The sequence below is a fragment of the Thalassophryne amazonica genome, chromosome 7 (genome assembly GCF_902500255.1).
Source record: "Thalassophryne amazonica chromosome 7, fThaAma1.1, whole genome shotgun sequence".
In the NCBI taxonomy this organism is placed as follows: domain Eukaryota; kingdom Metazoa; phylum Chordata; class Actinopteri; order Batrachoidiformes; family Batrachoididae; genus Thalassophryne; species Thalassophryne amazonica.
The window spans coordinates 73,906,326-73,933,473 of record NC_047109.1 but is presented as its reverse complement, the minus strand read 5'-3'; the positions used below and the strand labels follow the sequence as shown (position 1 = coordinate 73,933,473).

The 27,148-nt window shown below is 40.1% G+C and overlaps 1 protein-coding gene and 1 long non-coding RNA gene across 6 annotated transcripts in view; one reads left to right on the top strand and one right to left on the bottom strand.

The window, feature by feature from the left end:
• Window positions 1-27,036, top strand: part of usp5 (ubiquitin specific peptidase 5 (isopeptidase T)) — a 57,588-nt gene extending 30,552 nt beyond the window's left edge. For 3 of the 5 annotated variants that reach the window (XM_034174462.1, XM_034174461.1, XM_034174465.1), the window contains exons 10-20: window positions 4,614-4,701; window positions 4,793-4,918; window positions 8,100-8,253; window positions 8,465-8,636; window positions 10,455-10,543; window positions 15,775-15,960; window positions 18,396-18,539; window positions 18,647-18,789; window positions 20,395-20,545; window positions 20,731-20,815; window positions 26,585-27,036. In XM_034174462.1, coding sequence (XP_034030353.1) covers window positions 4,614-4,701; window positions 4,793-4,918; window positions 8,100-8,253; window positions 8,465-8,636; window positions 10,455-10,543; window positions 15,775-15,960; window positions 18,396-18,539; window positions 18,647-18,789; window positions 20,395-20,545; window positions 20,731-20,815; window positions 26,585-26,678 — 1,432 coding nt within the window. In that variant the 3' untranslated portion in view covers window positions 26,679-27,036. The remainder of the gene's footprint in view (window positions 1-4,613; window positions 4,702-4,792; window positions 4,919-8,099; window positions 8,254-8,464; window positions 8,637-10,454; window positions 10,544-15,774; window positions 15,961-18,395; window positions 18,540-18,646; window positions 18,790-20,394; window positions 20,546-20,730; window positions 20,816-26,584) is intronic. The other 2 variants (XM_034174464.1, XM_034174463.1) reach the window with 1 other exon arrangement.
• LOC117514157 lies at window positions 1,572-11,552 on the bottom strand. The gene is made up of 3 exons (XR_004561819.1): window positions 11,403-11,552; window positions 6,029-6,033; window positions 1,572-1,583 (listed from the first exon to the last, which is right to left on the bottom strand). It is a non-coding gene; the product is annotated as an uncharacterized LOC117514157 (long non-coding RNA).
• Window positions 27,037-27,148: the final 112 nt, after the last annotated feature.

The window sequence follows — 27,148 nt, the reverse complement described above, 5'->3', positions numbered from 1 at the left end:
CGGTTACGCCAATCGGAGGTCACTAAAATTAACATTAAATCGGTGTGTAACTTTGCAAAAACAATGTCGGACTCTGTAGTTTTCTCTGGGCCCCTCCCCAATCGGACCGGGAGTGACATGTTTAGCCGCATGTTCTCCTTGAATTGCTGGCTGTCTGAGTGGTGTCCAAAAAATGAGGTGGGCTTCATAGATAATTGGCAAAGCTTCTGGGGAAAACCTGGTCTTGTTAGGAGAGACGGCATCCATCCCACTTTGGATGGAGCAGCTCTCATTTCTAGAAATCTGGCCAATTTTCTTAAATCCTCCAAACCGTGACTATCCAGGGTTGGGACCAGGAAGCAGAGTTGTAGTCTTACACACCTCTCTGCAGCTTCTCTCCCCCTGCCATCCCCTCATTACCCCATCCCCGTAGAGACGGTGCCTGCTCCCAGACTACCAATAACCAGCAAAAATCTATTTAAGCATAAAAATTCAAAAAGAAAAAATAATATAGTACCTTCAACTGCACCACAGACTAAAACAGTTAAATGTGGTCTATTAAACATTAGGTCTCTCTCTTCTAAGTCCCTGTTGGTAAATGATATAATAATTGATCAACATATTGATTTATTCTGCCTAACAGAAACCTGGTTACAGCAGGATGAATATGTTAGTTTAAATGAGTCAACACCCCCGAGTCACACTAACTGTCAGAATGCTCGTAGCACGGGCCGGGGCGGAGGATTAGCAGCAATCTTCCATTCCAGCTTATTAATTAATCAAAAACCCAGACAGAGCTTTAATTCATTTGAAAGCTTGTCTCTTAGTCTTGTCCATCCAAATTGGAAGTCCCAAAAACCAGTTTTATTTGTTATTATCTATCGTCCACCTGGTCGTTACTGTGAGTTTCTCTGTGAATTTTCAGACCTTTTGTCTGACTTAGTGCTTAGCTCAGATAAGATAATTATAGTGGGCGATTTTAACATCCACACAGATGCTGAGAATGACAGCCTCAACACTGCATTTAATCTATTATTAGACTCTATTGGCTTTGCTCAAAAAGTAAATGAGTCCACCCACCACTTTAATCATATCTTAGATCTTGTTCTGACTTATGGTATGGAAATAGAAGACTTAACAGTATTCCCTGAAAACTCCCTTCTGTCTGATCATTTCTTAATAACATTTACATTTACTCTGATGGACTACCCAGCAGTAGGGAATAAGTTTCATTACACTAGAAGTCTTTCAGAAAGCGCTGTAACTAGGTTTAAGGATATGATTCCTTCTTTATGTTCTCTAATGCCATATAACAACACAGTGCAGAGTAGCTACCTAAACTCTGTAAGGGAGATAGAGTATCTCGTCAATAGTTTTACATCCTCATTGAAGACAACTTTGGATGCTGTAGCTCCTCTGAAAAAGAGAGCTTTAAATCAGAAGTGTCTGACTCCGTGGTATAACTCACAAACTCGTAGCTTAAAGCAGATAACCCGTAAGTTGGAGAGGAAATGGCGTCTCACTAATTTAGAAGATCTTCACTTAGCCTGGAAAAAGAGTCTGTTGCTCTATAAAAAAGCCCTCCGTAAAGCTAGGACATCTTTCTACTCATCACTAATTGAAGAAAATAAGAACAACCCCAGGTTTCTTTTCAGCACTGTAGCCAGGCTGACAAAGAGTCAGAGCTCTATTGAGCTGAGTATTCCATTAACTTTAACTAGTAATGACTTCATGACTTTCTTTGCTAACAAAATTTTAACTATTAGAGAAAAAATTACTCATAACCATCCCAAAGACGTATCGTTATCTTTGGCTGCTTTCAGTGATGCCGGTATTTGGTTAGACTCTTTCTCTCCGATTGTTCTGTCTGAGTTATTTTCATTAGTTACTTCATCCAAACCATCAACATGTTTATTAGACCCCATTCCTACCAGGCTGCTCAAGGAAGCCCTACCATTATTTAATGCTTCGATCTTAAATATGATCAATCTATCTTTGTTAGTTGGCTATGTACCACAGGCTTTTAAGGTGGCAGTAATTAAACCATTACTTAAAAAGCCATCACTTGACCCAGCTATCTTAGCTAATTATAGGCCAATCTCCAACCTTCCTTTTCTCTCAAAAATTCTTGAAAGGGTAGTTGTAAAACAGCTAACTGATCATCTGCAGAGGAATGGTCTATTTGAAGAGTTTCAGTCAGGTTTTAGAATTCATCATAGTACAGAAACAGCATTAGTGAAGGTTACAAATGATCTTCTTATGGCCTTGGACAGTGGACTCATCTCTGTGCTTGTTCTGTTAGACCTCAGTGCTGCTTTTGATACTGTTGACCATAAAATTTTATTACAGAGATTAGAGCATGCCATAGGTATTAAAGGCACTGCGCTGCGGTGGTTTGAATCATACTTGTCTAATAGATTACAATTTGTTCATGTAAATGGGGAATCTTCTTCACAGACTAAAGTTAATTATGGAGTTCCACAAGGTTCTGTGCTAGGACCAATTTTATTCACTTTATATATGCTTCCCTTAGGCAGTATTATTAGACGGTATTGCTTAAATTTTCATTGTTACGCAGATGATACCCAGCTTTATCTATCCATGAAGCCAGAGGACACACACCAATTAGCTAAACTGCAGGATTGTCTTACAGACATAAAGACATGGATGACCTCTAATTTCCTGCTTTTAAACTCAGATAAAACTGAAGTTATTGTACTTGGCCCCACAAATCTTAGAAACATGGTGTCTAACCAGATCCTTACTCTGGATGGCATTACCCTGACCTCTAGTAATACTGTGAGAAATCTTGGAGTCATTTTTGATCAGGATATGTCATTCAAAGCGCATATTAAACAAATATGTAGGACTGCTTTTTTGCATTTACGCAATATCTCTAAAATCAGAAAGGTCTTGTCTCAGAGTGATGCTGAAAAACTAATTCATGCATTTATTTCCTCTAGGCTGGACTATTGTAATTCATTATTATCAGGTTGTCCTAAAAGTTCCCTAAAAAGCCTTCAGTTAATTCAAAATGCTGCAGCTAGAGTACTGACGGGGACTAGAAGGAGAGAGCATATCTCACCTATATTGGCCTCTCTTCATTGGCTTCCTGTTAATTCTAGAATAGAATTTAAAATTCTTCTTCTTACTTATAAGGTTTTGAATAATCAGGTCCCATCTTATCTTAGGGACCTCGTAGTACCATATCACCCCAATAGAGCGCTTCGCTCTCAGACTGCAGGCTTACTTGTAGTTCCTAGGGTTTGTAAGAGTAGAATGGGAGGCAGAGCCTTCAGCTTTCAGGCTCCTCTCCTGTGGAACCAGCTCCCAATTCAGATCAGGGAGACAGACACCCTCTCTACTTTTAAGATTAGGCTTAAAACTTTCCTTTTTGCTAAAGCTTATAGTTAGGGCTGGATCAGGTGACCCTGAACCATCCCTTAGTTATGCTGCTATAGACGTAGACTGCTGGGGGGTTCCCATGATGCACTGTTTCTTTCTCTTTTTGCTCTGTATGCACCACTCTGCATTTAATCATTAGTGATCGATCTCTGCTCCCCTCCACAGCATGTCTTTTTCCTGGTTCTCTCCCTCAGCCCCAACCAGTCCCAGCAGAAGACTGCCCCTCCCTGAGCCTGGTTCTGCTGGAGGTTTCTTCCTGTTAAAAGGGAGTTTTTCCTTCCCACTGTAGCCAAGTGCTTGCTCACAGGGGGTCGTTTTGACCGTTGGGGTTTTACATAATTATTGTATGGCCTTGCCTTACAATATAAAGCGCCTTGGGGCAACTGTTTGTTGTGATTTGGCGCTATATAAAAAAAAATTGATTGATTGATTGACTTTACATGGAAAATATTACTGTGTGTGGGGTATTTCGTGACAAATGTCTCTAGTTTTTTTTAGTATTGTTATTATGTTTATGATCCATTTTATGTTTTTAGATGTTTTACTATTTTTCTGTTTCTTATACACCACTTTGGTCAGTAGAAGCTGTGTTTAAATGTGCTTTATGAATCAGACTTGCATCCTGGGCGGTTGTCATCTAGGACCCCAGGTTGTTCTGTGGAGTGGTGGCTGTGGTGATACATGGTACTGGCACATGCTCCCAGATCTGACCTAGGGCTGTGTGATATAATAATGTGTACCTTGCTACAGGCTATATTCTACTCTGTCACTAATTCCACAGCTGACAAGCTAGGCTATGCTGGAACCCTTTTTTTTTTATTATTATTATTTTTTGTGCCTAACTGGAGCTACCAAACTGTTTACATTATTTCTCTTTGCATGTTAGCCTTTCAGTCAGACAACATGATATTTTGTTGGAAATGGGGAGACCACATCACATTTTAATTTTATCACCTGCCACTGGTAGATCATCTGCCATTCAAAGAACGACATGCATGCCTTTTAGAGGAAGATGGGCAGTGAACTTTGCATCAGGCTATTGGAAGGAAAAATAAAGTGGAAAAAAAAAAATCATTCATTCATCAATTATTAACCACTTACCATTATTTAAAATGCATGTTTCTCTTCCAGAACATAAAAAATATGTTTCTGGTTTTCATTTTTGTTCTTTGATCCATCTCAAATTATTCGTTAAAAAAAATCCTTGACATCTGGTGTGTTTATCACAGAGCAAAACTTGGCTATGGTCTGTTGTCAGGAGAATATTCTAAACCAGCACCAGACCCCGGAGATGAAAATGGTGCAAGTGAACCTCGGGTAAGAACCAGTGGTTTCATAAATTTTCGTCTTTACCAGCATTTTTGATTTACTCTGCAACGAAGTCTCATTGTTCTTGATTTGCTTCCAGGGAGACCAAATTGGAATTGCACCACGAATGTTCAAAGCTCTTGTTGGGCGTGGCCACCCAGAGTTCTCCACAAATCGACAACAGGATGCTCAGGAGTTTTTATTGCACTTCATAAACATGGTGGAGGTGATGCTGCAGCCTTTCTATGTATTAGTCCCCTAAAACAAACAAACAAAAAAACTTGGAGGGTGGCATTGGAATCACCCTCTTCCTGTCTGTCAAAGAAACTTTACACGTGTTCGCACACCATGTACAGATCTGTATGAAGGAAGAGGATTCTGGTCCGACATCTTAAAGCAGAGACAATTAGACTTGTTGCTGTCTTTTTAATCAAAAGCTCATTTTGCTCATATATATGTGTGTGTGTGTGTGTGTGTGTGTATATATATATATATATGTATATATATGTATATATATATATGTGTATATATATATATATATATATATGTATATATATGTATGTGTATATATATATATATATATATATATATATGTATATATATATATATGTATATATATATATATATATATATATGTATATGTATATATATGTATGTATATGTATGTATGTATATGTATATACACACACACAGTTGTATGCAAACGCTTGGGCACTCCTTATTTTCATGATTTTCCTTTTTAGAAATAATTGGTTGTCTGGATCAGAAATTTCAGTTAAATATATCCTATAGCAGACAAACACACTGATATTTGAGAAGTGAAATGAAGTTTCTAGTATTTACAGGAAGTGTAATAATTATTTAAACAAAATTGGGCAGGTACATAAATTTGGGCACCCTTGTCATTGTATTGATTTGAGTACATTTAGCACTAATTATTGGAATACAATTGGTTTGGTAAGCTCATTGACCCTTGACCTCCTAACACAGGTGAATCCAATCATGAAAAAGGGTATTTAAGGTGGCCATTTGCAAATGTTTCCCCTCTTTGCATCTCTTCTAATGGGTGGCAACATGGGAGCCTCTAAACAACTCTCAAATGACCTGAAAACAAAGATTGTTCAACATCATGGTTTAGGGGAAGGATACAAAAAGCTGTCTCAGCGATTTCAGCTGTCCGTTTCCACTGTGAAGAACACAGTGAGGAAATGGAAGACTGCAGGCACAGTACTAGTTAAGGCCCAAAGTGACAAGCCAAGAAATATTTCAGATAAGCTAAAGCAGATGGTGAGAACAGTCATAGTCAACCCACAGACCTACTCCAAAGCCCTACAACATGATCTTGCTGCAGATAGTGTCTCTGTGCATCTATACAGTGCACTTTGCACGAAGAGATGCTGTATGATGTTGTAATGCAGAGGAAGCCTTTTTTTGCGTACACACCACAAACAGAGTCACTTGAGGTATACTAAAGCACATTTGGACAAGCCAGCTTCATTTTGGAATAAGGTGCTGTGGACTGATGAAACTAAAATTGAGTTATTTGGGCATAACAAGGGGCTTTATGCATGGCTGAAAAAGAACACAGCATTCCAAGAAAAACACTTGCTACCTGCAGTAAAATTTGGAGGCAGCTCTATCATGCTGTGTAGCTGTGTGGCCAGTGCAGGTACTGGGAATCTTGTTAAAGTTGAGGGTCACATGGATTCCAGTCAATATCAGCAGATTCTTGAGAACAGTTTTCATAAATCAGTGACAAAGTTGAAGTTGCAGAAGGGCTGGATCTTTCAACAAGACAACGATCCTGAACACTGCTCAAAATCTACTAAGACATTCATGCAGAGGAACAAGTACAAGTTATGGAATGGCCATCTCAGTCCCCAGACTGAGACTGTGGAACAAACAGGTGTGAATCAGGTGTCCCCTATTTAAGGATGAAGCCAGCACCTGTTGAACATGCTTTTCTCTTTGAAAGCCTGAGGAAAATAGGACATTCAAGACATTGTTCAGAAGAACAGTGTAGTTTGATTAAAAAGTTGATTGGAGAGGGGAAAACCTATACGCAGGTGCAAAAAAGTATAGGCTGTTCATCTACAATGATCTCCAGTGCTTTAAAATGGACAAAAACACCAGAGACTCATGGAAGAAAATGGAAAACAACCATCAAAACGGAGAAAAGAATAACCAGGATGGCAAATGCTCACCCATTGATCAGCTCCAGAATGATCAAAGACAGTCTGGAGTTACCTGTAAGTGCTGTGACAGTTAGAAGACACCTGTGTGAAGCTAATTTATGTGCAAGAATCCCCCGCAAAGTCCCTCTGTTAAATAAAAGACGTGCAGAAGAGGTTACAATTTGCCAAAGAACACATCAACTGGCCTAAAGAGAAATGGAGGAATATTTTGTGGACTGATGAGAGTAAAATTGTTGTTTTTGGGTCCAAGGGCCGCAGACAGTTTGTGAGAAGACCTCCAAACTCTGAATTCAAGCCACAGTTCACAGTGAAGACAGTGAAGCGTGGTGCAAGCATCATGATATGGGCATGTTTTTCCTACTATGGCGTTGGGCCTATATATCGCATACCAGGTATCATGGATCAGTTTGGATATGTCAAAATACTTGAAGAGGTCATGCCCTTGAAGTGGGTGTTTCAACAAGACAATGACCCCAAGCACACTAGTAAACGAGCAAAATCTTGGTTCCAAACCAACAAAATTAATGCCTCGCAGATGTGAAGAAATCATGAAAAACTGTGGTTATACAACCAAATACTAGTTTAGTGATTCACAGGATTGGTAAAAAAGCAGTTTGAACATAATAGTTTTGAGTTTGTAGCGTCAACAGCAGATGCTACTATTATTGTGAACACCCCCTTTTCTACTTTTTTTACTAATAGCCCAATTTCATAGCCTTAAGAGTGTGCATATCATGAATGCTTGGTCTTGTTGGATTTGCGAGAATCTACTGAATCTACTGGTACCTTGTTTCCCATGTAACAATCAGAAATATACTCAAAACCTGGATTAATCGTTTTAGTCACATAGCACTACTATTATTCTGAACACTACTGTGTGTGTGTGTGTGTATATATATATATATATATATATATATATATATATGCATGGATTGGGGACAATATGTGCTCATAATTCATAATATTAATTTATGTCTCAATGTGCATGGTATGCATCAGCTCTCTGATGCATTTTTTTAATACATCTCATTTGCCATGTTACATGTACAGGACTTAACCAGTTTGATAATTCAGGTGTGGTTTACTATCACTGATATATAATGCATGCAAGCAGCTAGTATGGCTTAGTACCAACCATTTTGTGAGCTTGATCTCACACATCTTTAGTCCACCCCAAACTGCCTTTATCTCACTGTTTCCTTTACCTTGCAGAGGAACTGTCGGTCTGGGCCCAACCCATCTGAAGCTTTTCGATTTTTGGTGGAAGAGAAGATTGTATGTCAACAGTCACAGAAGGCCAAGTATACACAGCGTGTGGATTATATTGTTCAGCTGCCTGTACCCATGGACCAGGCCACCAACAAAGGTGAGAGGCAGATGGGATACCTGCTATGATGAGGTACTTAATGAAACAGGGAGGAAGTCCTTAGGAAATGGTACATGCATCTTGCATGTTTGAATGTCTGCTTTTTCTGTTTATTTATATTGTTTTAAAAGGTTCAGAACAGGTTTTTGTCCCCATAGCTTTTTTCAGATTGTGAAAACATGTTTATTTCACCTGTGTCTTTCTCTAACAGAGGAGCTCCAAGAGGCAGAGCGCAGGCGGGAAGAAGCAGACTTGGCTGCAGGCCCTGCCCCTACAGTGCGTGCCAAAATCCCCTTTGCAGCTTGCATGGCAGCTCTCAGTGAGCCAGAGGTGCTCACAGACTTCTGGAGCTCGGCTGTGCAGACAAAGACTACTGCTACCAAGTGAGGAAAGATGCAGTCTGACAGACATTTAAAGGACATGTTGCACAGAAATCATAACAACTTAGATTTAGGTTGTGAGTGACCATCCGATGATACACCGGGATTACTTTGTGTGCTTCTGCGACCGGTCTCAAAGTATACGGTATTTGCAAAAAACAGCTATAGAGACTGCCGAAAACAAAGTACTCATGATTCCGACAGCGTCTACGTAGCTTTGAGGAAATGTCCCAGCACGCTGTTGAATGGAATGTAGCTGCTAACATTAAGAATGGAGACGCAAATTAATTGCAAAGTTTACACAAGTGTGATGTCATATTATGATCTCGTTTTTAAGTGATAACTGTTCATTTTGATGCAGTCACTGTAAAAGCAGCAGCTGCTCTCCACTGTGAGAAGACTTAGTGCGCGTGCACATCCATTTGTCATGAATGCAGCCTGTTAAAAGTCTGCTAGAGGCTCAGTTTTGTGCATGCTTATGTGTTGCCATTGATATAACTGTGAAAAATCTAAGAAATACATATATGTAATCAGGGAGCCTGAAAAACAGTGGAGAGTTCTGCGTGCACCTTCATGGTGAGAGCAAGATCTGAGTTATAACAGCGTGCTGCTCTGGTATAGACAGCAGGCTCCACACACAAGATCCAATATCTGACAGACTCAAAATAAAAACAAAGCCTACCAACTCCACTGAGGAGAACAAAATACAAAAGGAAAGAATGAGTTCCAAGATTAAATATGTAAAGTCCACACCATCAAAGAAGTCGTCATGCTTGGATCATGCACATTTGCCTGCTGGTGAATCATGTCCAGGTCCACAGCATCAAAGAGGTCCCAAAAGGCACCGTCATGCCCAGATGGTGCGTGATCACCAGCCAGAGAACAATGTCCAGCAACATGCCATCAATGAGGTCTCGACTGGCACAGTCACTGTCAAAGCTTGTAAAATCAACTATAACTGAGTGCTATCATCCAATGTACACACAGTATAAAAACAATTATTAATTTTGACCCTGAAGTTTTTTGCTTTTTGTGAAAGTGTTTCTGTATGAGCACTGCAACAGCTGTAAGCATCCAAAGTAAAACTTTAGAAATGTGTTGAAATGTCCTTGCTGTGTTTATAAAATAATAATAATAAAAAAAAATCACTTAGGAAATTTTGGACAACCTTAAATGAAATTAAAACATTACCTTTCTCAGGGGCCAATAATTTTGTCCTCATTTGTATCTGCTGTTAGTATACTGTATGCCTAAACAGTACAGTTACATAAAGTTAATTATCAGTGATTTCTCACCATTTTGTATTTCCCACACAATCATCAGCAGCACCCCACTACTGGACCTCTGGCTGCAAATGGTAGGGCAGTATTTCATCAGACCCTGCTGCAGCTCCCTCAACATCATCATCAAATTTGCTGCCAGATGTCAGGGCGACGTTCCCAACCATATCTGATAAATCTGAGCCATCACTTTTGAATGAAAACTCAGAAGCTTTGTTATCAGATGTAGCAGCGTTCGTGTCACTTTGTCTGTCAGCAATTGGGTTGTTTCTGCATTTGCTAAAATGTACGTCACACAGCGAGAATTGCAGAGTAAGACCTCTTCTAGAAATGTATCTGCTGACTTGCTGAGCGAGAGGGATAATTAACAACAAAATACATCAGCGACCACTAATTATTCCCGCATGTGCGCGAATAGACTTGCAATCATGAATACTTTAATGTGTTGCTAACCGGGACGTTAAATAATGTGTGACATGTCCTTTAAGTCAGTCATTAGAACTAACCATTGATTAATGTTGACCTTGGACTTGTTTGTCAGGACAACTCGCTTTGCCTCCTTCCCTGATCACCTGGTTATCCAGATTAAGAAGTTCACCTTTGGTCTTGACTGGGTTCCAAAAAAACTGGGTGAGTTTAAAAAAGAAAAAAGTGCTGGTACAAAATTTGCTGCATTTATAGTGCATCTAGAAAGTATTCACAGTGCTTCACTTTTCCCACATTTTGTTATGTTACAGCCTTATTCCAAAATGGATGAAATTCATTTTTCCCCTCAAAATTCTACACACAATACCACATAATGACAATGCGAAAAAAGCAATTTTTTAAATATGTTTGCAAATTTATTAAAAATAAAAAAAACTAAGAAATAACATGTACATAAGTATTCACAGCCTTTGCCATGAAGCCCAAAATGTAGCTCAGGTGCATCCTATTTCCACTGATCATCCTTGTGATGTTTGTACGGGGTAAATTCAGTTGATTGGGCATGATTTGGAAAGGCACTCACCTGTCTGTATATAAGGTCCCATAGTTGACAGTGTATGTCCGAGCACAAACCAAGCATGAAGTCAAAGGAATTGTCTGTAGACCTCCAAGACAGGATTATCTTAAGGCACAAATCTGGGTAAGGGTACAGAAACATTTCTGCAGCTTTGATTGTCTCAATGAACACAGTGACTTCCATCACCCATAAATAGAAGAAGTTCGGATCCACAGGACTTTTTCTGGAGCTGGCCGCCCATCTAAACTGAGTGATCAGGGTTAGGGGCCTTAGTCAGGGAGGTGACCAGGACCCCAATGATCACTCTGTCAGAGCTCCAGCATTCCTCTGTGGAGAAATGAGAACCGTCTAGAACAGGGCTATTCAACAGTACAGGCCCTTTAATAAATTTGGACTGGCCCACGACCCATTTACCCATAAATATTAATAAATACACGATCAAAAGCCGCTACAAAGCGCATTTGCCAATTTTCAGAATTTTACGACACTTTGTGGCACGTTGAATCCTTTACGGCACATCAGCACTGTTTCCAAACAGCCCCACCTCATGTGAAGGCATTGCAGGCACTTCAACAGTTGGTGGCGGTAATGTACCGTATTGGTTTGCAAACCGCCAATAAACTCGAACGAAGAAGACAACGGCCGGGCGCATTCAAAGGAGAATAGATGTAAAGTTGACAACGAAAATAGAAGAATTAATAATGACTGGCCTGGTAAATATGTGCATGTAGAAAATGCCGAAGGCAATCCTATGTGCCTGCTGTGTTGTAACTGTTGCGTGGTGAATAAGGAATATAACGTGCGATGGCACTTCATTACGATTCACTCCCGTTTTGACAATGAATATTCACCGGGTTCTGATGCTCATCAAATAAAAATAAAAGGACTTAATATGAACTACAAGCTAAGCACTGCAATCTTCTCCCGTAGCTGCACTCTGCAACAGAAAATAACAGCAGCATCCCTGCATGTTGCGGGTTCTTGCTAAAAAGAAAATGCCGTTCACTGACTCCAAATCAGTGAAAGAATATATCTTAGCTGCCGTCGACAAGGTGGTAGCGGACGACAAGCTAAAACAGCAGGTAATGTCTTCAATCAAGTCAGTCCCTCTGTCAGATACAACAGCTGCAAAACGGCTGGATGTTTTAGCCACAGACGTTTTCGAGACTCTTCTAAGTCAGTTGAAGAAAGCTGAATTCATGTTGTTGGCTGTGGATGAGTCAACTGACAGCTCCAGTACAGCTCAACTTTGTATGTGCGGTTTTTCAACGGTGACTGTTTCAAGGAGGATCAGTTGGGCCTAATTCCACTGGAAGGACAAACAACATGGGAAATAATTTTCCAAAAGATTATTGCTTTTTTTAAAAATGGACTGGACCTGGAGCGTGTTAACCTGCTGGTTACAGATGGAGCTTCCTCGATGGCAGGAAGGGTCAAAGGACTGTCTGCACGACTGTCTGCTGTTGCACCAAAACTACAATCTCTCCACTGTCTCGTTTATCAGAGTGTCCTCTGCTCTCAGCTTAGTGGTGAGTTGAAAAGTACCATGGACTCTGTGATTGCTGCAGTGAACTTTATCAGAGCAACATCCAGTCTTCAACACAGGTTGTTTTGCAGACTACTTGCTGATATGTCAGCTGAGCACTCTGACCTACTTTTACACGTCAGGTGGTCTGTGAACTGAGGGAGGAAATTATAACCTTTCTATGTGAATGCAAGCACAAGAAGGCTGAAACATTTCTGACAAAAATGCTGGATAAGAAATTTGACTCAGAAATGTGCTTTTTAAGTGATATCATGCATCATTTGAATGGTCTTAATCTGAGTCTTCAGGGGATGATAAAACAGTGGCTGATGTGGCTGAAAAGCTGACTGCTTTTATTAAAAAAAAAATAGACTTTGGCATGTGATCTTAATGACAGCCTGCTGTACTTTCCCACACTTTTGATGTTCTGTTAAATAAAAAGGGAAAAAGAAATGCAGTCGTATTTGTCTCAGTTGTACATCCGAGAGTAATAGTACAGGTCACAAGAATGTCCGGCCCACAGATCATAGTATTCTGACAAATTTGGCCCCCGGAAAAATATAGTTGAATAGCCCTGGTCTAGAAGGACAACAATCTCTGCAGCAATTCACCAATCAGGCCTGTATGGTAGAGTGGCCAGATGGAAGCCACTAGTGGAGTTTGCCAAAAGGCACCTGGAGGACTCTCAGGCCATGAAAAACAAAATTCTCTGGCCTGATGAGACAAATATTGAACTCTTTGGTGTGAATGCCAAGTGTCATGTTTGAAAGAAACCAGGCACCGTCCCCACAGTGAAGCATAGTGGTGGCAACATCATGCTCTGGGGATGTTTATCAGCAGAACTGGGAGACTACTCAGGATTGAGGGAAAGATGAATGCAGCAATGTGCAGAGACATCCTAGATGAAAACCTCCTACAGAGTGCTCTTGGCCTCAGACTGGGGTGACGATTCATTTTTCAGCAGGACAGTGACCCTAAGCACACAGCCAAGATACCAAAGGAGTGGATTCAGGACAACTCTGTGAATGTCCTTGAGTGGTCCAGCCAGAGCCAAGACCTGAATCCAATTGAACATCTCTGGAGAGATCTGAAAATGACTGTGTGCACCCATGTTCCCCATCCAATCAGATGGAGCTTGAAAGGTGCTGCAAAGAGAAATTGACAAAACTGCCCAAAGATAGATGCACCTTGTAGCATCATATACAAGAAGACTTGAGGCTGTAATTGCTGCCAAAGGTGCATCAACAAAGTCTTGAGCAAAGGCTGTGAATACTTATAAGCATGTGATTTCTTAGGTTTTTTTTATTATTTTTTATTTTTTGCAAATTAGCAAAAATAAAAATATAACTTTTTATGTTGTCATTATGGGGTGTTGTGAGTACAGCTGTGAGGGAAACAATGAATTTACTCAGTTTTGGAATAAGGCTGTAACAAAAAATGTGGAGGAAGTGAAAAGCTGTGAATACTTTCTGGATGCATAATTGATATATGTTTATCATGACTCTACCTGGTACCCCCTAAAACACACAAACCACAGTCTATCACCAGTTACACAGCTTCATGGTGAAGTGAGAGCAAAAAGAATTTTAGCTATAGAATTTAGCTATATGAAATTTTATCTATAGTTTTCGAGAAGACACACTGGAGGGTTGACCCTAGATTTGATCTGTTTTTTTGTATGAAATTCCTTGTCTGTTCCGATCCGTCATGAAACTGAGTGCTGGTGCCTCATAAAAAGTTGCGCTATGCAAAGGTTCCTCAGTCACAGCCACAGAAGGCTATACAGTGCCTTGCAAAAGTATTCACCCCCTTTGGGCTCTTACACATTTTAATTTGTTTATGCCATGCTGAACACAAAAAGTAATTCAGCTTTCTCTGTATTAATTATTATTATTATTTTTTACATTTTCCTCCTTAAACTGAAAGCACATCTTCACTACTTGATGTAAATTAAATAAAAATATCAAAGCCAAGATGATGGGTTGCATAAGTAATTATAGCCCATGTAAATAATCTGTTTTATTGTCGAATCAGTCAATAATGTGGCTATTGTTAACTTCGGATGATTTATTGCGAAAAGTATTGCAATTATTACATGCAAATCAGCCAATCAAAACAAAGGATTTCAGTCAGATGTATAATAATATGGGATATTTGTTAGTGGTTTCAGACATTGTATCCCCCACAGTATGACACAACACCTGACAATTCAGGCTGTCTCAAGGACTGTCAGGTTGTCCACTGTATATGCATTAATAGGGGAATTGCATACACGCCATAATGGATTTTGGTTGCGCAGGTGATTGTGGGAAATGTGTGTCTGCTGCAGATGCACAGACACTTGTCAGAAAGTAAACAAAAGGCTCAGAATGCCAGGGATTACTTGTTGTGTCCCTGGATGCTTCAGTAACAATCTTGAGGATCAACATATGAACTTCTGTGTTTTCCTAAGAATGCAAAGCTTATAAACAAGTGGATTCACAATACTGGAAGGACTGGAAATAAGAGAAAGTTTAGTAAGTTCAAACCAACATCAACCCACAGAGTCTTGTAGCAGCCAGAAAACTTGCATGTTGGACACACCAATGATTTTTTTCACTCAAACCACTTGCGTAAAAACCACCAGTATAGTAGATTTGTCCATGCGGAAAAATTGCAGCCGCCATTTGACACGTAACTTCGTATATCCCTCCAGAATTTTCTGAACATTTGATATATAACCTCTAAATATGTACAATTGACCCCATTGCTCACAAGGTAATAACTCATCGAAGCCAGTTAGTCGGAACTTACGCCTCTATCAGATTCTTTTCCTTGCCTTTTAAACTTGCAATTCTGCACATTAACCATGTTTTTCGTTCCGCTACTATTGCTGCCTCGAATGGTGAGTTAATGACAGCTCCAGGTACCTCTTCTGGGTCCAGAATTAGCTTAAAAGTACTGCATCCCTCCTTGTTTACAGCCATAGATGCCAGCTATAGGCATACAGACTATCCCATAATGCATTGTGTGTGGGCTACTTTCAGGCATATGTACTGGCACATGCAATCCCCCTCTTGCTCGAGTCGGTTCAGTAACTCACGTGATAAGTCAGCCGAGTGCTTGAGCAAGGACGTCTGGTCCAGTTCACAATACTAAAATACATTGTTTCATTTCAACTCATGTGTGGTGGTGAACAGAGGCAAATTGACAAGGACTGAGTTACAGTTAAAATACTTAAAATCCTGACAGTATATGAAATACTTAATGTACTCATAGAAATGGGAAAACATAAATAATAAAAAACTTTCTTAATCTTCCTTAAATGCTGTGATTTTCCTCCCCTGCATGTAGACGTGAGCATTGATGTTCCCGATACTCTGGATTTGAGTGCGCTACGTGCAACGGGCCAGCAGCCAGGGGAGGAGCTCCTTCCAGAGGTGGCACCACCCCCACTCATGACCCCAGATGTAGAGGTTAAAGGTATCCTGGGTTCCCATGGCAACGAGGACGACGACTCACTCTACTCTCCACTGCTGTGTCAGTCTGTCTGACGTTTCTGCTCTTCTACTTCCTCGGGGTCTCTTAATTGGCTGCCTTTGTTTCCTCCTTTTTGACTTTACTGTTTTTCCCTGTTTTTTACGTTGCCTTGTTATCTTTCCTTTTGCATGATGTTGGGTTTTTTATGTTTTGTTAGAATTTCAAATATGATTTTGATGCCTTTATGTGTTTATGTATGCAGGGGTGGTGGACAAATGACAGGGACTTGGTTAGTGCACTGGGTTTTGGTATGGAAGGTTCCCAGTTCAACTCCACCCCTGCCACATTTCTTCATGTAATGTGGAGTTGCTTCAGGAAGGGCATTGGCGTAAAACATGCAGGTCCACCTTGAATCTGCTGTGGCAACCCTAAGTGAAAACAAGGGAGCAGCCAAAGGGACTTACTTTTAATATATATATATATATATATATACACAGTGAGGAAAATAAGTATTTGAACACCCTGCGATTTTGCAAGTTCTCCCACTTAGAAATCATGGAGGTCTCTGAAATTTTCATCTTAGGTGCATGCCCACTGTGAGAGACATAATCTAAAACAAAAATCCGGAAATCACAATGTATGATTTTTTTAAAATAATTTATTTGTTTGTTACTGCTGCAAATAAGTATTTGAACACCTGTGAAAATTAATGTTAATATTTGGTACAGTAGCCTTTGTTTGCAATTACAGAGGTCAAACGTTTCCTGTAGTTTTTCACCAGGTTTTCACACACTGCAGAAGGGATTTTGGTCCACTCATCCATACAGATCTTCTCTAGATCTTTCAGGTTTGGAGTTTCAGCTCCCTCCAAAGATTTTCTATTGCGTTTAGGTCTGGAGACTGGCCAGGCCACTCTAGGACCTTGAAATGCTTCTTACGGAGCCCCTCCTTAGTTACCCTGGCTGTGTGTTTGGGATCATTGTGATGCCGGAAGACCCAGCCATGACCCATCTTCAATGCTCTTACTGAGGGAAGGAGGTTGTTTGCCAAAATCTCACAATACATGAAGCCATCCATCCTCCCTTCAATATGGTGCAGTCGTCCTGTTCCGTTTGCAGAAGAGCACCCCCAGAGTATGATGTTTCCACCCCCATGCTTCACGGTTGGGATGGCTTTCTTGGGGTTGTTTTCATCCTCTAAACATGGTAAGTGGAGTTGATTCCAAAAAGCTCTATTCTGGTCTCATCTGACCACATGACCTTCTCCCATGCCTCCTCTGGATCATCCAGATGGTCACTGGTGAACTTCAAGCGGGCCTGGACATCTTCTTCTTTCATGATCTCTGAGGGTGTGTAAAAATAAAAGCACCTGCTTACAGCAGAATGCAGAAAAGACAGAAAGTTCTGCGTACGTGAGTATAACTTCGATTATGGACAACCAGAGAGATCTGACATTTGCTGTTTGGTATGCGCCTCAATGGAATGTTGATAGGACTAATATTTTTGGCGAAACTCCAGATACTAGCTAACAACACTGAACAAAGGACATTGATTATTATGTTTTGGACTCACACGCTATTCCAGCAGGGGCGCGGTAAGTCATCTATATAGTAAAAGTGTGTGTGCATGGATGACACAAGAAATGTTCCATTCAACGAGGCATACCCTTGAATGGAACATTTCATCTTTCACCTCATGAAATATTCTTTCCATTGCACAAATGAAAAACATTCATTGTTTGCTTTATATAATGCCTAAAATAGGTCCTTGTTATTTGATATTTTATTAATGTATAAACAAGAGAAAAGGGACTTACATTTTGGTTGTGGTTCCAAACAGTTAAAGGCGAACTTTAAATAGCAATTTGATTCAAAATGTTTTAAATCAACTTGCAAAAACAGTCAGATAGTTCAAAAACAATTCTGACAATGTAGTCCATAGCTGATGCCGTCTTTGACTACTTTGTGTACAGACTACCATCTGCTTTCTTCAGTCCAGCGAAAAATTGTGACAGAAATTTGTCGACCGCTTCATCAGACAGTGTTTCTACTTCAATACTGAATTTTATTTAATTTTTTTGTGTATGCTTGGAGAATGACCACCATCCATAAGCTCATTACAATCATCTTCAGTCACCGAAACGAATCCCATCATGTTTGTTTGTAAACTAAGCGCTGTCACCACTGGTGTGTGTGTGCAGTGATACAAAACATATGGAACCAAAATAGCACGCTAAATGGAACACAATGGCAAATGGGATGAATGATCAATAACGTGGCATACAAACCAACTCCACATTACATGGAGAAATGTGGCAGCGGTGGGGTTTGAACGGGGAACCTTCAGCAATGAAATCAAGTGCACAAAACCGCTTGGCTACCACCCCTATACCTATATATATATAATAGAAAAAACCAAGCAAACAAAAAATCTCCATGAAGTATCCTTTCTATGGAATATATTCAATTAATTCAGCTCTTTCCCCTTTTGACTCAGCTCCAGTCCTTGATGACTCCACTGTGTCCCAGGTATGTGAGATGGGATTTCCATTGGAAGCCTGCAGGAAAGCAGTGTATTACACTGGGAACACTGGAATTGACGCTGCCATGAACTGGATAATGAGCCATATGGATGACCCAGGTGATTAGAGCAATCTAAATATACCATTGAACTAATTATCACTCAGTCTGTTTGCTTTTGTCATTTTATCTGTTGTTCTCTACATTTTTTTTTTTTATTGGCTGCAGACTTTGCAGCACCGCTAGTGTTGCCAGGCTGCAGCTCTGGTCCAGGGACCACACCCACAGAGAGCCTGTCTGAGGATCACTTGGCAACCATCGTCTCCATGGGATTCAGTCGAGACCAGGCTACCAAAGCACTTCGAGCCACGGTTAGATTCTGACTTATCCCACTGAGACAGAGGAATTTGATTAATTTCACAGCCCAATAATTTCAAAGTGTAGCTGTGGAGATGGAGGCAGAAGAGTCCACTTTGAATTTGGAGTGATTTAACCCACACTCAGTTTTTAATACCTCAACAAAAGGGTACTAAATGCTTAGAGTGCAGTTGTCCCACAAAGCACCAGCAAAGGCAGATCTTTACTTGCTTGTATGTGCGTGTAAACTATGCAGAGGCTCCTTGATGTCAGTCTGCAGCATTCTGAATCCTGCATGCCAAAACAACATTGTAAAAAAAAAAAAAAAAAAATTATGGTTCCAGTGTCACAGTATTGAGGTGGGGTTTTCATTTTTCATCTTGTCATCCTCTATAAATTTAAAGTTTAAAGAAAGCAACAGTAGCAATTTGTTTTCCAAGGCATGTAGTCTGTAGTTATCTGTACAATAAATGCTTAAACCCAGTGGACACGTACAACCAAGAAAGACAAACATCTCTGAACTTCACCTGTTTCCTGTACAAATCTGCATTCATGTAGATGGAGAAGCTCGATTGATGTTAGATTCTTGTTATATCCTTGCTTTTTACTCTTAAGCTTGAAATATGCTGAATGGGTATTACTGTCACCCCGGTGGCTGGCAGAGTGGAGAGAAATGGAGAGACCTAGTCACCAGATTTACAGGAAAGGTGTATCAGGTCGAGATCCCGGTCAAATTTGAAAATGGGTAACCTTGAAACATGAGGTCAAGGTCACAAGCGAAACGGTCTTGCTAACACCACATAAATTCTGCCACCCAGCAATTGAGGTGTAGTGCTGGCAGGCACCATTGTTTTAATGTTTGTGAGAAAATAAATTACTTCAGCTTCCTTGTAAGAATTGCTTCACAATTAATACCCTCCAGCTGAGATGAAAGTTTTTGGGCTTGTATTGTGAGAGAGCTACAGCTGGTTTTCAGGTATACTGATGGCTTCAGTTAGATCATGAATTCTTTATGGACACAAGCATTTATCTGACTGCACTTAATGATATTTTCTACTTGTTGTGGGTGGAGTCATTACGCAGAATTGCAGAAGGTGAGTGAACTGTTTATTGTTGACAGGCACTTTTTATTATAAATATAAGTGTGTTGTGATGCACCAAACCTATGACTCAAATAATGTTTAAAGTAATGCTGTCACATAAATGGCTTAAGGATTTTTAAGGGTACCTACACTTATCACAATGTTTCAAAGCAAAACTAGCAGTATTAGTAGGAAATGTAACGTTAGTTAGCATTGTGTCAGCAGTCAGTTTTTTTCGTTTTCTCACAGCCTACGTCTCAATAAATAACATTAGCCATAAAAGTAAGTCCCTTCGGCTGCTCCCTTGTTTGCACTCGGGGTCGCCACAGCAAATCCAAGTTGGATCTGCATGTTGAATTGGCACAGGTTTTACGCCGGATGCCCTTCCTGACGCAACTCCACATTACATGGAGAAATGTGGCAGGGGTGGGATTTGAACCCGGAGCCTTAGCATTGTGTCAGCCGTCAGTTTTTTGTTTTCTCAGCCTACGTCTCAATAAATAACATTAGCCATGTGGCTTTTTTTTTTTTCTTCAGAGTAATGTCTTGGATCGGGCAGTTGACTGGATCTTCTCACACCTCGATGACTTGGAGTCCATGGATGTGTCTGAAGGAGGCCGCTCAGCTGCAGAGAGTGAGGGGGGGCGGGAGGCTCCGCCCGGGCCACGTGTCAGGGATGGATCAGGCAGTGAGTCCTGGTGTAGGAGAATGGGATGAGTAGGAATAATGACAGATACTTTTCCACATGACATAATTTGATTCCTTTTAACAAATGGAAGCAGCCAAAAAGGTTTTTGTTTTTTTCCCTTACCCCCATCTTCATAATTTAATGAGGTATTATTAATATGTAAATATGTATTTTTTTTAATCCAGAGTATGAGCTGTTTGCATTCATCAGTCACATGGGAACGAGCACAATGTGTGGCCACTATGTCTGTCACATCAAGAAGGACCAGCAGTAAGTATTCTGCTGCATGTACACTGTTCAGAATCTTTACAATTGTGTCACACCTTTAAAGCATGAAGTAATTCATAGTCATCATAAGTCATATCATATCATAAGTACACATGTGCACCTTTAGTCCCCACCTTGAATAAAGGACAAGGTGCACCACTTAAGGTTACAGTGTCCACCATTGACTCTGGGGTTTTATGGTTTAGTGGATATGATGCAGACTCTGTCAGAATATGTAGGAGAGGTTTGTGCTTTAAGATGTTGTCAAACTGCCTTTGAGTTGATCTGTATCCATACGGGCTGTTTGTGGGAAAATACGGTTGCTATAGTCTCATTGGTGCATTTTTAATTCATTGATTCTCATTTGTTTTGGAACCTGAAGAGTGGTGCGTGTCCTCAATCAGTTCACCCACTCGGTTAGTTTTACTGTCATTCCAAAACATGCAATACATACGATGAAATGTGTTATTTAGGTCAGAGTCAGCACAGTAAAATAGCTAAAGTGTTTAAAAAAGTAAATTAAAAAAACACAATTTGATATCTAATATAAACAGAATAAATATCCAGTGGATAGAATAAATATCTAGAGCAAATGTTGCACAACAAGAGCAGTAATGCAAGGCAAAGGATATTACATTTAAAAGTTACACATTTTGTACTGTGCTTTTAGTGCCTGGGTGGCAGACCTTCAGTGGTGTGCGTACGTGCGTGCGTGTACATACTTATTCCTTCATTTAATATCTATTCTTGCATTTCAGACCTGCAGCACAGCAAAAACATTTGGACACAAAAGCATTGACCACTTTATAATGTTGCCATTCCTTCTCACAACACTTAAAAATGTTTTGACATTGTAGATACCAAGTGATGTCATGCTTCAGGTGTTATTTTGTCATGTTCTTCCTGCAAACATGTCTTCAGGAGAGCAACAGTACAGGGTCATTGTTACATTTTTCTTTTCAAAATTCTCCACACATTCTTTGTTGGAGACAGGTCAGACCTGCAGGCAGGGCCGTGCAGTACCTGAACTCTTTTTCTTCCACAGCCATGCCTTTGTAATGTGTGCAGAATGTAGGTTTGCATTGTGTTGTTGAAAAATGCATGGATCCCACTGGAAAAAAATGTCATCTTGATGGCAGCATATGTTACTCAAAAACCAAATTTGTACTCTTCTGTATTAATTGTCCCATCACAGATCTGTAAATGACTTTTGTCTAGGGTGCTGACACAACCCCATACCATGACACACTGGTTTTTGGACTTGTTGCTGACAAGTCTGGTTGGCCCTTTTGACTTTGATCTAGAACACACGGTGTCTTTTGTTCTCTCCCCCCACCCAAAAAGAAGAAGAAGAGAAAAAAAAGGTCTGGAAACCTTATTAGTCTGACGACAATACACATTTCCACTGTGGGTTAGTCCAACTCGGATGGCTCCAAACCCAGAAAAGTCGACGCTACATCTGGACATGGTTAACATAAGGATTCTTTTTTTCACAATAACGTTGTCATTTGTGAGTGTAAGTCAGTATTGTAGTGCTTGACAGAGCTTCCTCAAAACAATCACAATTCCTTACTCACGTAGTTATCTTAGCTTTTGATAAATGACTGTTCTTGATGCAGTGCCTTCTTTGGTATCAGGTTTTCCGTTCAGTCTCGGATCCTTGCCCTTTATGCACTGAAATTCCTCCACATTCCTTGAATCATTAAATTATGTTATGCACTGTAGAGGCAAAATATGCCAGTCTCTTCCTATCTTTCTTTGGGGAACATTGTTTTTAAACATTTCATGATTACAATCAATATTTGCATCATTTATTTATTTTTTTTTTTTTAAATGTCACTACCAACAGGAGGGAGGTGATTGTTAAAGCGGTGAACCTCAGATTGTGATAACTCAGAAAAAGGTCCTTAGACCCCATATTGCTCCTAGTGTGTAGTGAGCACCTTGCATGGCAGCACTTGACGTTAGTGTGTCAGTGGGTGAATGTGAGGCTTCACTATAAAGCACTTTGGCCATAAAAAGTGGCATATAAACAAATTTCATTTACAAAACATGAAGTATCTTTGGTTCATACTCTCTGCAATGAAATACAAGTCAAACTTGATGTCAACCTTTACTGATTTAGGGTTGTACCTGCAACAAAGTGTGTGTTGGGCTTGGAGGTGGGGTGGGGGGGTCGAGGGCTTGTTTTCATAAGCTTATCAGAGCGGGATACCTCATGGAGGCTGCCATGTTGCACTGCCGTAACATGCTTATTCCATCTTTAGCATTTTTGCAGAGTGGCCAGAGGAATCTCTCTGTGTGTGTGTGTGTGTGTGTGTGTGTGTGTGTGTGTGTGTGTGTGTGTGTGTGTGTGTGTGTGTGTGTGTGTGTGTGTGTGTGTGTGTGTGTGTGTGTGTGTGTGTGTGTGTTTTGAGCGGGGGGGGGGGGGGGGTGTAATCAGTGGTTACTTCCCTATTAGGCATGTGGAGATTAATCAGTACGAATCGGTATCTAGATACAAACGTGCGCGATGCGAGTATATCGATTCATTCACTGCATCAATTCAATTGATGGGTGAAATCGTGATCACATAGCTTGGTGTGTGCTTGCATTGATTTTTTCTTTTTCTTTTTTCCCCCAAAGCACATTGAATTGCACCATCCCTGCTTCATCTTTTGTTTTGAACATGGACTGAAAAGCCTGAAAGCACATTTCTACCACAACAAACATGGAGGTCCGCGAGCGGTTGGAGACTTTTGATGCACCTAAAAGATTTAAATCAGCCATTTGGAGATGTTTTGGCTGTTTTTAAAAAAGATGGAAAAATTCACAATTCGCAGGTCGTTTGTAAAGAATGCCATACTACTAAACCATACGGCCACTGCTGCTCCACTTGGATATTCCTCAGATTGTAAACCTCCAGCAAATCTCTGGTGAGAAAAGTATCTCAAATTACTTTTGCCATGTTACTCTTTCAGTGAGTGACTCACTTTGACAGTGATGTTGTCTTAGTGTTTAAGGTCTGACAGTGTGATGAAGCAGGTTCCACATATGAGGGAACTGATTCCTGTTCCATAATGTTGAATCTGGTAAATTTGCTGCTTATAAGGAGTAAAACAAATCCTCTGCTTCTAGCAGAATCAGAAGAAGAAGAATACCATAGTACCATACTGAATTGCAGCTTCTTATTTTCTATTTAAATTTTGGGTATACAACCCCTGGCAAAAATTATGGAATCACCGGCCTCGGACGATGTTCATTCAGTTGTTTAATTTTGTAGAAAAAAAGCAGATCACAGACATGACACAAAACTAAAGTCATTTCAAATGGCAACTTTCTGCCTTTAAGAAACACTATAAGAAATCAGGAAAAAAAATTGTGGCAGTCAGTAACGGTTACTTTTTTAGACCAAGCAGAGGAAAAAAAATATGGACTCACTCAATTCTGAGGAATAAATTGTGGAATCATGAAAAACAACGCTCCAACACATCACTAGTATTTTGTTGCACCACCTCTGGTTTTTATAACAGCTTGCAGTCTCTGAGGCATGGACTTAATGAGTGACAAACAGTACTCTTCATCAATCTGGCTCCAACTTTCTCTGATTGCTGTTGCCAGATCAGCTTTGCAGGTTGGAGCCTTGTCATGGACCATTTTCTTCAACTTCCACCAAAGATTTTCAATTGGATTAGATCCGGACTATTTGCAGGCCATGACACTGACCCTATGTGTCTTTTTGCAAGGAATGTTTTCACAGTTTTTGCTCTATGGCAAGATGCATTATCATCTTGAAAAATGATTTCATCATCCCCAAACATCCTTTCAATTGATGGGATAAGAAAAGTGTCCAAAATATCAACGTAAACTTGTGCATTTATCGATGATGTAATAACAGCCATCTCCCCAGTGCCTTTACCTGACATGCAGCCCCATATCATCAATGACTGTGGAAATTTGCATGTTCTCTTCAGGCAGTCATCTTTACAAATCTCATTGGAACGGCACCAAACAAAAGTTCCAGCATCATCACCTTGCCCAATGCAGATTTGAGATTCATCACTGAATATGACTTTCATCCACAGTCCACGATTGCTTTTCCTTAGCCCATTGTAACCTTGTTTTTTTCTGTTTAGGTGTTAATGATGACTTTCGTTTAGCTTTTCTGTATGTAAATCCCATTTCCTTTAGGCGGTTTCTTACAGTTCGGTCACAGACGTTGACTCCAGTTTCCTCCCATTCGTTCCTCATTTGTTGTGCATTTTCGATTTTTGAGACATATTGCTTTAAGTTTTCTGTCTTGACGCTTTGATGTCTTCCTTGGTCTACCAGTATGTTTGCCTTTAACAACCTTCCCATGTTGTTTGTATTTGGTCCAGAGTTTAGACACAGCTGACTGTGAACAACCAACATCTTTTGCAATATTGCGTGATGATTTACCCTCTTTTAATTCAATTCAGTTGACATCTCTCGTGTTGGAGCCATGATTCATGTCAGTCCACTTGGTGCAACAGCTCTCCGAGGTGTGATCACTCCTTTTTAGATGCAGACTAACGAGCAGATCTGATTTGATGCAGGTGTTAGTTTTGGGGATGAAAATTTACAGGGTGATTCCATAATTTATTCCTCAGAATTGAGTGAGTCCATATTTTTTTCCCTCTGCTTGGTCTAAAAAAGTAACCGTTACTGACTGCCACAATTTTTTTTTCTTGATTTCTTTAGTGTTTCTTAAAGCCAGAAAGTTGCCATTTGAAATGACTTTAGTTTTGTGTCATGTCTGTGATCTGCTTTTTTTTTTCTACAAAATTAAACAACTGAATGAACATCCTCCGAGGCCGGTGATTCCATATTTTTTGCCAGGGGTTGTAATTTCTTTGCATCATGTTGAATTGCATCGTATTGCACCAAATCGCGTCGTATCGCATTGTGAAGACTTGAATCGTCATCAATTACATAGCAAATCACATCGAATTGGGAACAGGGGTGCATCGTATTACATCGTATCGTCAGTGTTGCTATGTATCATATCGCTGGTAGTGTATCGAGATGCGTATCGAATTGTCAGGTTCACATGTCTATTCCCTATACATTGTCTGCTAGTTGCTGGTGCAGACTCTAAGTCCTCCACACTGTAACTGAGAGAGAGCAAGAGAGGAAAAAAAAAAGAGATTAAAAATTCTTGGTTCCTAGTCCAGGTAACTCCAAGTTTTTCATCATTTAAAGAATTGTTTAATTTGGAAGAGCAAAGAATTCCTTCTGCAATAGCTGCTAATATTCATGAAATTCAGTCATACATGACATACCGTGTCATTTGAAATGACACCAAAAAATTCTGTATTTCCTTGCACTGCCCCTTCTGTAGGCACACCTCAACATTTACTAGTTCTGTTCAGAGCAGACCCAAGCTTCTCAGGTCAGCTTGCTGGTCAGGCAGAGAAACACTCATCTTCAACCACTTAGTCCAATTAAGCTCAGTCATTGCATGCCAGCAGAGGGCGTTATTTTCCAGGTTTGCCGGAGCTGCTGCTGTGAAGGAGCGAAGTCCATGTAGAACTGATCACTTTAAAAGGAAGTCATTACTCAAATTTAATCATATTAAGGTGCACTCACTCATAAAGTCATGTTATGCTGTTTATGGTTTGATAACCTCAAGTTTCACTTTATTTACTGTGCTGTGGGTGTGATTTTATGTTAAGAGCCTGTCATTTAAAATATTGCTGTGTTTGAATACAGAATGAAACCATGATTGTGTGGCTGGCTGAGTTCTTATGAAGTGTGTGTGTGTGTTTTCAGGTGGGTCATATTCAATGATCAGAAGGTGTGTGCTTCAGAAAAACCTCCCAAAGACCTGGGCTACATCTACTTCTACAGAAGAGTGGCTGAATGAAACTGAGGAGGAGAATGTGGACGCTCTCATAAACCTACAACACTTTTACAGTCACAATCCAACAAGATACTGCAAATTCCCCCACAGTGCTTCACAACTGAAAATTATATAAAACAAAACTGTAGATATGCCTCTGACAGCTCGTGTATTCAGATAGTTAAACTAAGTGCAAATGTAAAGATACGGTTTTGAGAGGTGTTTCTTAATCCTCCCTGAATTATACACATGGACTTCTTCAAATAAGCAAGTTTAACATGACCACTTTGTTGAACAGAAAAAATCTGGACTATGCTATGACATTTTATGGATTTTCCTCAGCAAATTTAACCAAATGATTCAATAAACCTGCTTCATGGAACAGGACTTTTGTTGGCTCACTGACAGGTTTGTCCTCCAGTAGTCGGTGATGTTTATTGTGTCAGTGTTAATTTCTCTCACCACCAGTGGATACTTTCACTTTGTGTAGAAAC